This window comes from Capra hircus, chromosome 23 (assembly GCF_001704415.2).
Source record: "Capra hircus breed San Clemente chromosome 23, ASM170441v1, whole genome shotgun sequence".
NCBI lineage: Eukaryota > Metazoa > Chordata > Mammalia > Artiodactyla > Bovidae > Capra > Capra hircus.
In genome coordinates this window covers 1,840,213-1,853,536 of record NC_030830.1, presented here as the reverse complement: position 1 = coordinate 1,853,536, position 13,324 = coordinate 1,840,213, and the positions used below count along the sequence as shown (strand labels likewise).

General features: G+C 52.4%; 1 protein-coding gene across 1 annotated transcript in view; it reads right to left on the bottom strand.

The window, feature by feature from the left end:
• LY86 (lymphocyte antigen 86) overlaps window positions 1–12,218 on the bottom strand; it is a 42,064-nt gene extending 29,846 nt beyond the window's left edge. Inside the window, exon 1 of the mRNA XM_005696896.3 lies at window positions 12,023–12,218. Coding sequence (XP_005696953.1) covers window positions 12,023–12,149 — 127 coding nt within the window. The 5' untranslated portion in view covers window positions 12,150–12,218. The remainder of the gene's footprint in view (window positions 1–12,022) is intronic.

Below are 13,324 nucleotides of genomic sequence, written 5' to 3'. Positions count from 1 at the left end.
CCTAACTTACATATTTGTAATTCTTGGGGATTCCCGTGGTGATATCACTTAGACATAGAGGATAGTGATGGTAAAACTGGACAGTAAGATGTTTTTTTTTTTTTTTGAGATGTTCTGCATCCAGGAAGGGGAGGCCTTCAGGACTAGGTATCAAAAAAAAAAAAAAAAAATGGTGTGACCAGACTAACATCTCCTCTCTCTACAGCAGAGGCTGTAAATTGCTAGAGCCTGATTTACCCCTAGCTTTCAGAACTGTTTCGTTGCCCTTCACAGTGTTAAAGAACACTTAGGCTAGTTGCCATGTTCATAAATCAGGAGGCGGTGCTTCTAGATTAGGAGATTTTCTTTCAAAAAAGGAGAAGGTTGGATGCCTTAGGTCTCCAAATCCCTCCTGGCAATCAAATGGAGCAGAATAGTAGCTTCCTTCTTGAGATGAGATGAGCTCTAGTCCTCGCGACTTTTATTGTGTGTTACAACTGACCCCCTTCCTTCACAACCTGCCTTTTCCATGAAGGTTTTTGAGCATCTGACTCAGGCTCTGGAGCGGGTGAGAGGTAAGGCGATGACGAGTCAGGCAGGAAGGGAACAGTGGTCTCCGCTCTCTGGCTTCTCCCTCACTGCCTTCCTGAAGGTCCGCTCCCCCAGGAAGGCAGCATCCCTGAGACCCTGGGAATCAGCAGCATTTGCATAGGCGCCTCCTGCTCCTTGTTTTGGCAACTGGCTCTAAAACCTCAGACACGACTGGACACGATACTTGCTGCTCAACCGCAGCTTCAAATAAACCAAGAGTCACTGGCAATGCTCTGTTCTCCTCAGGGATTTTTTTTTGAAATGTGCGTATTCACCTTCACAAGAATTGCTCTTTCGTTTGGTTAAAACTGAAGCTAACTGTGAGGCAGAAAAGCTGTGCACCCTGGAAGAGGATCTTCCTGTCCACTCTCCATCAGGCTTGGATTCCAGCAGCTCTGTGCCGGTCAGACTGGAATTTAGATGCCAGAGAACCAGGGCTCCAGTGTTGTGTTTCCAGAACAGGCACGATCCAGGATCTAGACCTGAGCCTGCGGATCCGGGGGGAGGTAGGTGGGACTTGGGCATTTTCCTTGATGGCAGAAGCTGGCTGCTCTCAGCAAGCTTTTGTACACATGGAGAAGGGACCAGAGGAAGCCAGCTGCTGGCATCAAGCTGTGGGGCTTCAGGGGTCTGAGTGACCTGTCCTGTTTTCATCATTGTCCTCTGGGATGGTCATGTTTCCTAAGTACTGCTAGAACCCTTGATGGGGCTCATGCCACAGAAGGCGGCAGCTTTCCTCCTAAACAAGCTTTGCCTTCACTGTTCTGTGGAACCATGTCACTTCTATGTACAGTTGGCCACGCTAGGACCTTTATGGAACCAAATGGTCCTCTCAGTATTGTAAAATGAGCCCGCTTAGGTCTTGCAGACACAGAGGGTCTTGTTTTGCCCGGGGCCTGGCAGGAAGGGATGTGGGCACATCGCTTTCAGAGAAGGCCTGCCTAGAAAGAGGATCGGGGGTGTGAGTAGGAAGGAGAGGGTCTGGTCACAATGCAGGTGGCATCCTTGATCTGAGATCGGGTGCGTTCACACCATGGCGTTCACGCAGGAGACAGGAGGCAGGGCTGCCTGGAAGGGCCCTGGGACGGAGCGGTGGCCACGCTACTCTGTGGCTAGTGGTTGGGACACGCTGCTTCCCTGGCTCCGAGTTTCCTGTTCTGGATGAGGAGACACTTGGAATGAAGCCCTGGGGTTCTGTCTGGCCAGAACATTTCCCAGTTCTCTAAGAGGTCTCCTGTCTGCCCCATCGCCTGCTGGGCGCGTGGAGGTGGGGGTGGAAGGATGCCGACCCCTCCCCACCTGCCTGCAGAGCACCAGGCTTGTGGAGAAATAGGTTGTCATGGACAGACCCTGGCTGCCAGGCTCCTTTCAAGGCCAAGTAACATCCAGGACCACAGTAGACGGCCACAAGGCCCCCGTCAGGGACGGATGCCTCAGCTGAACCTGGCAGCTGCTCTAGGAACCCCGCCCAGGCTGGAGCGAGCCTCCTTCCACTCCGCCTGCAGCTACACAGCCTCTGCAGACCGCAGTCACGGAGAACAAGTCCTCTGTGCTGGCCTTGGAGCTGCAAAAACACTGCTAGCCGAAGAGGCGGGTGGGTGGCTGTAATGCCATCTCTGACCGGGAGGGGGCAGATGGGAGGGGGCCACCAGGGACTTGCTCCCTTCTGTGGACTGGGGTGACACCGGGCAGATTCTGGGACCAGGAAGAAAGGCAGAGCCCGCTGTGTGGGGCTCCTGAAGACGACATCTCTGGGGATTCTGTCTTTCAGAGTCACTTCGCAGGCCTGTCTGGGTGAGGCAGCCTGAGCAAGGACGAGAAGGAAGCTGCATCACATTACAGACACTGGATGGGCATGAAGCCTTGTTCTTAGTTCTTTGGGGATCCAGAACGTTTCCACCAGTTTGGATAGGCTAGAGAGAACCGCGGGATTTGTTTCTATCTTTGTAAGTAGGTAGGAGTGAAGACAAAGCATCATGAATAAGCCAGGAAAAAAAATATGAAAAAAATATATAACGTGTATAAATATATATATGAACACAAGGGCTTGGAAAAAATTAGAACAGAAGGATTGATCAGTTTAAATGGTCTTATATAAAAATTGGATTGAAAGCTGGATGAGAGTCAAACCAGCATCAGCAAACACAAGGTAAAAAGATAACCCAGTGCTATGTTCTAAGAGAATAAGTTTGCTAAATATGTTAAGGTGAGCCTCAGCTGTGCAGAAGATAAAATCCATCGTGGCTGCTAAATGACGCCCTCACTGTATTTCTGACATTAGGGTGGTGGGTGTATGCTTCCAGCAATGCTGACAGGCCAGGTCGATGCATAATGATGCTACGGTGACTTCACAGTGACCCAGAAACATACATCAGCAGCTGAGAAGCAGCAGAACACAGGGAACCCTGAGACAGGAAGGGGCTGAAAGGTCTTCAGGATGTAATAGGTCAAGTTCAAGTGCAGAGACATCAACTTGCTGGCCAGCCCCCAGGCCCAGAATCAATTGATTGGTAACTTAAAACCTTTGTCCTGGCTAGTCTGAATGATAGGCTTTATGTTTGGTCTGGAACATACCCTAGGCAAATACTGACCTAGGTATTGCTATAATTGGGCTTCCCTCGTGGCTCAGATGGTAAAGAATCTACCTGCAATGTGGGGGACCTGGGTTCGATCCCTGGGTGGGGAAGATCCCCTGGAGAAAAGATTGGCTACCCATTCCAGTATTCAAGCCTGGAGAATTCCATGGATGGGGAGCCTGGCGGGCTTACAGTCCATGGGGTCGCAAAGAGTTGGACATAACTGAGTGACTAACACTTTCACACTTTTATTGCTATAACTCCAAAAAAAGTAAGAATACAAGGAAGAATAAATATCAGTGTAGAGATGATTAAGTGAAATGCACAGTAGAGATGGTTGGATGGCATCACGGACTCGATAGACATGAGTGTGAGGAAGCTCTGGGAGATGGTGAAGGACAGGGAAGCTGGGTGCGCTGCAGTCCACAGGGTCGCAAAGAGCTGGACATGACTGAGCGACTGAACAACTAATAGCTTGACACTAGTTTAAGAAAAGGGTCCTAGTAAGCGAACAATCACTGTGATAACCTGCGCTTGTCTGATCTTGAAGATTTTAAAGCATTTAAGGAAATCTGCTGCATCTGTTCACCTGCTTAAGACAATCCTACTAGTGAGTTTGCGGCCCAAGGATGTATGCCTGTGGTAAAGCCAATTTTTTGAATTTACAAAGCTTTGGTTTATTAATTATGCAAATAGAGTTTAATTGTTTAAAGGGATATTTTAATAGAACGTGGTGGCGGCTTAGTTGCTACAACTGTGTGGAACTCTTGTGACCTCAAACACTGTGGCCAGGCTCCTCTCTCCATGGAATTCTCCAGGCAAGAATACTGGAGTGGGTTGCCATTTCCTTCTCTAGGGGATCTTCCTGACCCAGGGATCAAACCCTCATCTCTTTCACTGCAGGCGGATTCTTTATTGACTGAGCCACCAGGAAAACCTCTTAATAGAATTGAACACTAAAAGACACAGAGGCCCCCTGAATAGAAAGGCCCCAGCTACGGGAAAGGATGCTAAGGGTGAACCTGATCGCGCTCCTCCAGATTTCTCCTGGGGCTCACACAATGCCCATCCGGCCAGAGGAGAGAGGCCAGGCCTCACTCAGGGGAGTCGGCTGACCTCACTGTGGCCCCCTGGCAGCCGGGTGAACCCGCACTGACCTCATTGTGCTCCCGGCAGCAGGGTTAACCCCTACTGGAGGCTTGGATTTCTCTTGTGAAACCTATATGCAGGTCAGGAAGCAACTGTTAGAACTAGACATGGAACAACAGACTGGTTCCAACTATGAAAAGGAGTACGTCAAGGCTGTATATTGTCACCCTGCTTATTGAACTTAGATGCAGAGTACATCATGAGAAATGCTGGGCTGGAAGAAGCACAAGCTAGAATCAAGATTGCCGGGAGAAATATCAATAACCTCAGATATGCAGATGACACCACCCTTATGGCAGAAAGTGAAGAGGAACTAAAAAGCCTCTTGATGAAAGTGAAAGTGGAGAGTGAAAAAGTTGGCTGAAAGCTCAGCATTCAGAAAATGAAGATCATGGCATCTAGTCCCATCACTTCATCGGGACCAGTGGAAACAGTGGAAATGGTGTCAGACATTATTTTTCTGGGCTTCAAAATCACTGCAGATGGTGACTTCAACCATGAAATTAAAAGACGCTTACTCTTTGGAAGGAAAGTTATGACCAACCTAGATAGCATATTGAAAAGCAGAGACATTACTTTGCCAACAAAGGGCTGTCTAGTCAAGGCTATGGTTTTTCCAGTGGTCATGTATGGATGTGAGAGTTGGACTATGAAGAAAGCTGAGTGCCGAATAATTGATGCTTTTGAGCTGTGGTGTTGGAGAAGACTCTTGAGGGTCCCTTGAACTGCAAGGAGATGCAACCAGTCCATTCTGAAGGAGATTCGTCCTGGGTGCTCTTTGGAAGGAATGATGCTAAAGCTAAAATTCCAGTACTTTGGCCACCTGATGCAAAGAGTTGACTCATTGGAAAAGACTCTGACGCTGGGAGGGACTGGGGGCAGGAGGAGAAGGGGATGACAGAGGATGAGATGGCTGGATGGCATCACTGACTCGGTAGATGTGAGTTTCAGTGAACTCCGGGAGTTGGTGATGGACAGGGAGGCCTGGTGTGCTGCAATTCATGGGGTCACAAAGAGTCAGACATGACTAAGCGACTGAACTGAACTGAACTGGAGTCTTGGAAGCAGCGCCTTATGGGCCCCGGATCTTTTTCTTCCTCCTCCCAGCCATTGGCTGGTTACCGCCGCTGCCGCCCCCCCAACCCTCCGGCCTGGTTCTGTTCCAGAGATGGAGAAGCTCGGCGGAGGAAACTGGCACAGACTCTCAAGAAGACGCCGAGGCACAGTTCAGCCTTGTTGGGTCCCTTGCAGGGAGGCAGGTCCCTCACAATGCCAGCTTGCCCTTTGCCTGCTGCGCAGGAATGACCCCCGTGGCTGCACCAAGATCCCAGATGGACACGCTTGGTCCCTGGAAGACTGCAGAGGGCTCCCGAGATGCTCACTCAGCTACTCTACATCCTAGAGGGAAGTCCTGGAGCATCACGAGGCTTCCCAGAGAAAGAACCAACACCCAGCCAGATGGCACACAGTTCCTGGGCGGGTGGCCCTTTTCTTTCAGCTAACCTCCTCTCCCCAACCATTGTTTGGGGTTGAGGTCTGGAGGGGAGCCCCTGTTCCCCACCTGTGTGCACGTCTCTTACTTTTTCTGATCCTCCTCTTTGCCTGGTTGATGTCGAGGCATGTTAACTGACACACTAGGATCTACACTCAAGGCTGTGGTCAGAAAATACAGCTGCTCTCCAACTCTTACCAAAACCCCATCACAGCAGTAACAGCAGCAATGGCTCACAGTGACATTTTCGGATGGAATGAGTCCTGGACCACATGCAACTCACTCATTCCTATGGGCACCCAGCTTCCCCTTGAGCACCCCAGACCTGCAAGTGCACACTCAGAGAAGGTTGCATTGCAGCCCTTTGCAAAATCATTCCCAGCTGCATTTTGGTGATGAGCCCTTGGTCCACACTGAGGGGCGCTAGGCGTGAGTCACTGTGGCTTTGCCTGTGGAAATGCTGTCCAGGGTAACATCTATGCTAGGGAGAAGTTCCTCACGGCTTATCCCAGGGTCAGGAAAAGCTGGATATCTCCTTAAAAACTGGTTTGATTTTGTAAACGGTGTAACGTTAGTTGCTCATTCGTGTCCAGCTCCTTGCAACCCCATGGACTGTAGCCTTCCAGACTCTTCTGTCCATGGGATTTCCCAGGCAAGAATACTGGAGTGGGTTGCCATTCCATTCTCCTGGGGATCTTTCTGGCCTAGGGATTGAACCCAGGTCTCCCATATTGCAGGCAGATTCTTGACTGTCTGAACCACCAGGGAAGTCCCAACTTCTAGGAAGCTTGTAGTCAAATATATCCCTAGTGGCTGTGAAGTATCTCTCAAGTCACCAGCAGCAAAGATTTATTGAGCGCTTAGTATATGCTCAACACATTTCACTTGATTCTCACACAGCCCTGAGATGCTGATAAGATTCTTGTCCCCAGTGCAGTGGGCTGGAGAATGGTTCCCAAAGATCCATGTCTCCGTCCCCAGGGTCTGTGAGTGTTCCCTCAGGTGGCACAGAGGACTGTGCAGAAGTGACGAAGCTAAGGATCCTGAGACTGAGATCATCCTAATCTCAGGGGGCCTCCCAAGAGGGAGGCTGAGGGAGACAGGACACGGAAGAAGGAAGGGATGTGACCGCAGAGGCCAGGCGCTGTGCTGCTGGCTTTGGAAATGCAGGAAGGGGCTGTGAGCCAGGGATGCAGACGCTGGAAGAGGCGAGGAAAGTCTCCTCCCCTGGGGAGTTCGAGGGAGGGTCTCCTTGGACCCAGCAAAATTGACTTTGGACTCCTGGCCTCCAAAACGCTTCAGGATTTAAGAATCCTTTAAAGCCACTGAGCGTCAAGTGGTACCTTGTTACCACCACCGCAAGAAACTCATAGGAAACAGGATTGCCCAGGGGCTGGAGTGAGGTTTGCAGACCCCAGACCCCAAGCTCTTAGGCCTCACGCGGCCTCCCCTGTTGTAAGTTTCCCGACCTCCCTGCCCCCACGTGCTGGCTTCATGATTCCCCTCCCGGCTCTGCTTCCCCCAATCTCTAGTTCATCTTCTCATCACCTGCACTCTCGTGACCCACCTCCCGTCTTTCTGTGACAGAAGCAGATATAACCGCACTGGTGGACGTTTGGGCAGGTATGCGAGGTGGGGCCCCTGGGTTTTTTCTAGCCCTGGAAACTGCCTTAGGATTTAACAGAAGAAAGGCCCCCGACTGCTTTAATCCCCTCTTTCACTTTTGTAAAGACTGTCACCCCCTTCTCTGCGGCAGCACCACCATTTGGGTGGAGCAGGACTTCTGCTTTTTCAGACACTTCTGCTCACTTCCTGGTCTAAGCCCGGCGCCCAGTAACTGCTTGTGAAGTTCCTTCTTTCACCTTGAGGATTTTTATATTGTTCACAACAGTTTCTAGCCTATGATCTCCCCTTCCCACTGAGATTATAAAACGGGCAGAGAAGGGGGAAAGGAAGCGCTAAACCTGGAAGACAGCGAATCCTGGATTGCTGATTCTGCCACATCATGGATGATCGTGATGTGAACACACCTGTACCGGGATTCCAGGAGCCCCCTGTGCCCAAGGCCGTCCAAAGCCCAGGCCTGGATCCAGCATCACAGCACACAGTCTTTACGTGCCTCACTGGTGGGGCGCCTTGAGAGGCTGTCCTGCAGCGAATGCAGTAGCTGAGGGGGCACCTCCATCGGGGAGGGCGTGCAGCCATTTGGTCCCCCACAGCTCGATGGCTGGCAAGATGGGAGGGAGACCCATCTCTGGAGGAGCTCCCAGGACACCACTTTCCTCTCTGCTGACCCCGGCGTACACCAAAGCCTCCCTCTGACATTAAGGATGTTGAAATGATGCTAATGTAGGCTCCCAGCAATTCCTTCCTGGATTATTGATTTTTTTTTCTTTTGCTGCACCATGCATCATAGAGGATCTTAGTTCCCAGACCAGGGATTGAACCTATGCCCTCTGTGTGGAGTCCTGCACCAAGGTCACAAGACAAACATCTCTGGAACTGACCAAACCCATAGCAACTGCTACCATGAGCCTCAGGCCGGTGGTCAGTTCCCTGACTCCATATTAGGTAAAATTTCTACCCTGTTAGCCACCTTATAGCATCTTAACCCATCACCTAATGCCACCCTCCCAGTAGGAATTTTTTCTCTTTTAGAGGCTATAAACATTGGCTACTAGCTCTTGAAAGGGTTGGCTCTCCCTGGAGCCAGCCCGCTATTCTAAGAGCGTCTCCCACTCTAATAAACTTTATTCTCCTTTCATCCTGCCTGGAGATTCTTTTCCATCCCCCGCACAGGTCATGACCTGTTGGTGATCACGACACATACCTGTATCTGTCCTACAAAGAGACTTGTTACACGGTGTAGGCTCGTGTGATGATGGAGCCTGGGACGTTAAGAGTCTGCCGTCTGTGAGCCGGAGCCCCAGGAAGGCCAGTGGTGTGGCCTGAAGGCCTGAGACCCGGGGTGGGGGCACTGCAGGTGGGAGATGGGCACCCCAGCCTCACAGTCAGGCAGAGAGTGAGTGCTCCCTGCCCCCGCCTTTGTGCGGACGTCCAGCCTCACAGGTTGGGAGCTGCCCGCCCGCACCGGGAGGACCATCTGCTTTATTCAGTCCACGCGCCAGCGCTCATCTCCTCTGGAAACATCTCAGAGACACCCCGGACATGATGTTTAACCAGCCATCTGGGCATCGCAGGCCCTGGTCACACTGACACATTAAAGTCACCCATCACCCCTGGACTCTGCCCACCCTTCCCACCTAATCGCTCACCCTTCCCTGTGTCCCAGCCCTTCCCCAGCCCCCGAGGCTAAACCTGCTCCCCAGCCTTCACTCACATGGTCCTCGGCCTAAATGCTCATTCCCGCTCCCACCCCTATGCCATTTGCCTTCTGACAACATTCTAGACGCCAGTTGATTCAGAGTGGGCCTGGAATCAATGCATTTTAACTCCACAGGTATTTACTTAATGCCTGGAGATGTCACTCTGCCACTGCTACCTGGTGGCCTCAGAAAAGTTATCTGATGTCGCTCACCCTCAGTCTGTTGCTGTTTCACTGCTCATTGTATGTGGCACAGGGTTTCATCCCTGGTCCTGGGAGATCCCCCAGAGGAGGGGATGGCAGCCCACTGCAGTATTCTCAGGCTTCCCTGGTGGCTCAGATGGTAAAGAATCTGCCTGCAATGCGGGAGACCTGGGTTCGATCCCTGGGTTGGAAGATCCCCCGGAGGAGGGCATGGCGACCCCCTGCTGTATTCTTGCCTAGAGAATCCCATGGACATAGGAGCCTGGCGGGCTATAGTCCATGGGGTGGCAAAGAGTCAGACACAACTGAAGTGACTTAGCATGCACCCCCAGTTTACACATCTGTAAATAAAAATAACGCTTAGAAAGTACTTAGTGTGACACCTAACACATGTACCCTTTATGAACATGAGATGCTGTAATCACTATTCTCATCATCCTACATGGTTGAACTCAAGCTTGAGGACAGGTTCCCTGGTGGCTTGGACTCAGCCTCACCCTCACCAGCCATCATCACATCCCTGGTGCAGGACACTGTCTCTAGTCCAGCCCTTCCCACGGGGCGTTTACCCTGTTGCTTGGCTCCTCCTCCCGCTGCTCTTGGACCAGAACTGTGTCTCCCCTGTTCCTTCCACTGAGTGCTTAGAGCAAGGCTGTGACCAGCACTCACTGACTCCACCGAGCACCCGCCCCTTCAGAGGGAGGGGTGCTCCCCAGGCAGCGGCAACACGATCCATTTCCCTGGAGCATCTGCTCCTGGCAGGGGTGGGAAAGGTGGTCGCCAGGCTTGGATGCAGGCTGCAGGCTGGTGTGAGGGGTGGACCAGCCATGGCAACCGTTTATGGGAGGGTGAACTGGAAAAACAAATCCTGAGTGGTGCGTTCATCTCAAGTTTTGCTTCTCATCCTGCCCTGAAAATGAACAGATGCCAGCAGAAAGCATCCCATCCCCAAGGGAAGAGCAAGAGGAAGGCGATGAACACTTCCAGCACCCAGCCTTTCCTTCTCTTCTACAGTAAACAAAATTTGCGTGCGTGCATGTGTGTGTGTGTGTGTGTGTGTGTGTGTGTGTGTATTTCAATTTTCTATGTTCCCTCTTTTTAAGAGTCATGTCTGGACATCTGTGAGGCAGCTCCTTGGGTGCCAGTCATAGGGCCCAGCTTCTGCTCAGTGTAACATTGATGCCCCTCCTCGGCATATTGTGGGGCCAGCTTGGATACTTAAAGGGCATCTGCTTTCCACCCCCGGTAGTCTGAGCAGCATTTTGCCCCCTGTCTACCACCAAGATGTCATGTTTCACAAGGTCATGACGTCGTGAGCCAGTCCCTCTCATCTTCATTCAACATGCGATCCTGAGACTGGGCTCATTTCTCCCCGCTCAGGCCCCCTTTATGAACTGAACATGTGTATATGTGCTCAGCCACCCAGTCCTGTCCAGTTCCTTGCAACCCCATGGACTGTAGCCTGCCAGGCTCCCCTGTCCATGGGATTTCCCGGGCAAGACTCCTGGACTGGGTTGCCACTTCCTCCTCCAGGGGATCTTCCTGAATGGGTGGGCCGTAATCCGATATGACTGATGTCCTCATGAGAATGGACACAGACACACGAGGAACATGTGGGCACAGAACAAAGAGCAGGTGAAGACAGGAGGAGGAGGCCACCTGCAGGCCCAGGAGAAACGAGTCCCGCTGGCACCTTGGTCTTGCAAGACTTGCAGCCTCTACTGTCGAAGCCCCTCAGCCCGTGGTGTTTTGATGGCCCCAGAAAACAAACATACCCCCAAGACTCGGCTCAGATCCGACCACAGCAGCTCCCTGCACTCTGTCCACCAGGCTGCAGCACTGGTTGGTGTCCACGCTTGCCTGGTGGGGTAACCGCCTTGGCTCATTCCCTCTTATCATGTCCAGAGCTAGAGAAAACCGTGGCATTGGCAGCAGCCGGATAAGTGTTTGTTGAATGAATAAATGACGTTGCTGCTGTGAGAGGAGTTCTGGCAGCATCATCAGAAGGACAGGAATCTTCTCCTTTGTCATAAATGATCTTTTCACTCAACTCGCAAACAATGTAACCTGGAGAGGTGCCCCGGGTGAGCAATTGGGGGAGGTCATGGAAGCTTCACCATGATGGCATCACCAACTCGGTGGACATGAGTTTGAGCAAGCTCCGGGAGTTGGTGATGGACAGGAAAGCCTGGTGTGCTTCTGTCCATGGGGCCGCAGAGTTGGACATGGCTGAGCGCCTGAACTGAACTGATGGAAGCTTCTCTTCCTGATCCTGAACTGACGAGGTTTCATGACTTGGTAGACTCACTGGGCAGTCTGCTCTTTTTCGGGCTCTGTGAGGTTAGTGATCTGATGCATGGTAGCCCGCTAGGACTCGCTGTCCACGGAATTCTCCAGGCAAAAAGACTGGAGTGGGCAGCCACCTCTCTTCTCTGACCCGGGGATCGAACCCAGGTCTTCCGCATTGCAGGCAGATCTTCTTTCCCTTCTGATCTAGAGTCACTGTGCTTTTCTGGCCCTCTGGTCATGCTCTCCAGCTCTCTCCCACCAGACGGCTTCTCCTGCCCAGGGCTTCCCGTGGTCCACACCTACCCTTTCATTCGCTGTCTTCCTGCCCTTCCTCCACTCCCATAAAGTGCTCAAGCATCTCAATGTGTGGGCCTTGCCTTCCCTGTAAACAGAAACCGACGTTCAGAAAGCACTTACCGCAGCTCTGGTAGAGCACTTGCAGATTCCCGTTCCTGCAGGCCGTGTGCGTGGGCCAGGCCTCCCCGCCAGCTCTCCGGGGAGACAGCAGAGTCCAGATGAGAAGGGCAGCTGCGAACCCTTTCATGGCGCGGAGACCCTGTGTGTGACCTGCACGATAACAGGGCCCAATAAACAGCGCCGTCCATGTGCTTCCTCCCCCCTTATCAAGCGGTGACATGATCAGTTTCACTTCTTCTATTTTATGCCCCTGGGGAACCACTGTGAGAAGCAAAAGGCAGTTGGCAGTAATTTAGTCTCTAAGTGGTGTCCAACTCGTTGAGACCCCAGGGACTTGGATAACCCACCAGGTTCCTCTGTCCATGGGATTCTCCAGGCAAGAATACTGGAGTGGGTTGCCATTTCCTTCTCCAGGGGATCCTCCCCACCTAGGGATCGAACCTCGGTCTCCTGCATTGCAGGCAGTGTCCGGATTCTTTACTGAGCCACCAGGGAAGCCCAAAGGCAGCTAGCAGTGGCCTTTGAATGTGGTTCCCTGAACCTTTGGAGCTTGAATCAACAGGCGAGGCTAGTCTAGGTCTGGGGTGGGTGATGTTTGACTTTCTGTTCTCAAAGAGAAAGGGCAGCAAGTAACACGTGACCTTTTGGCTGGGCCTGTACCAGGCTGCCGTGTATGGGGTTGCACAGAGTTGGACATGACTGAAGTGACTTAGCAACAGCAGCAGCAGCAGCAGCAAACCGCCCTCCTTGTAACCCTGCCCTCCTTGTAGCCCCGCCCTCCCCACAGCCCTCCCTTCCTTATAAGCGGCCCCTCTGTGCAGCCTTGCCCAGAGTACAGACCCACCCTCCCTGGAAGCCCGCCCCCAGGTAGAGCAGTGAACTCAGGAGAGCGAAACCACAGGCCTCTACGTGTTTTCCATCACTGGCATACTGTCCCAAGGGGGCTCTGATGTGGGTTATGGACTGGGGGTCTGGCTGGGGCCAGCCCGTGGGGTCTAGCCTTTGGAGGGCTGCAGAAGGACCTCTGAGGTCTGGAATGAGGCTCTTGCCCTGTTGGCACTTCGCTCTGGCTTCCACTCCGGGATTCAGACTTCAGCTGGGGGAGCAGGGCTGTGTCCTTGGGGGCAGCTGCTGTGGTCTCTGGAGAGGAGATGCAGGCAAGAGCCCTGAGAAGTGAGCTGGGTTCTGTTTCTGGGCTCAGCTCAGTGGGAAGGATGGGGGGAGGTGAAGTAAGGGCTTCCCTAGGAAGCCGGGGGCATGATGGTTCGGGTCAGCGGCAGGGTTACGGATGTCACCTCCCAC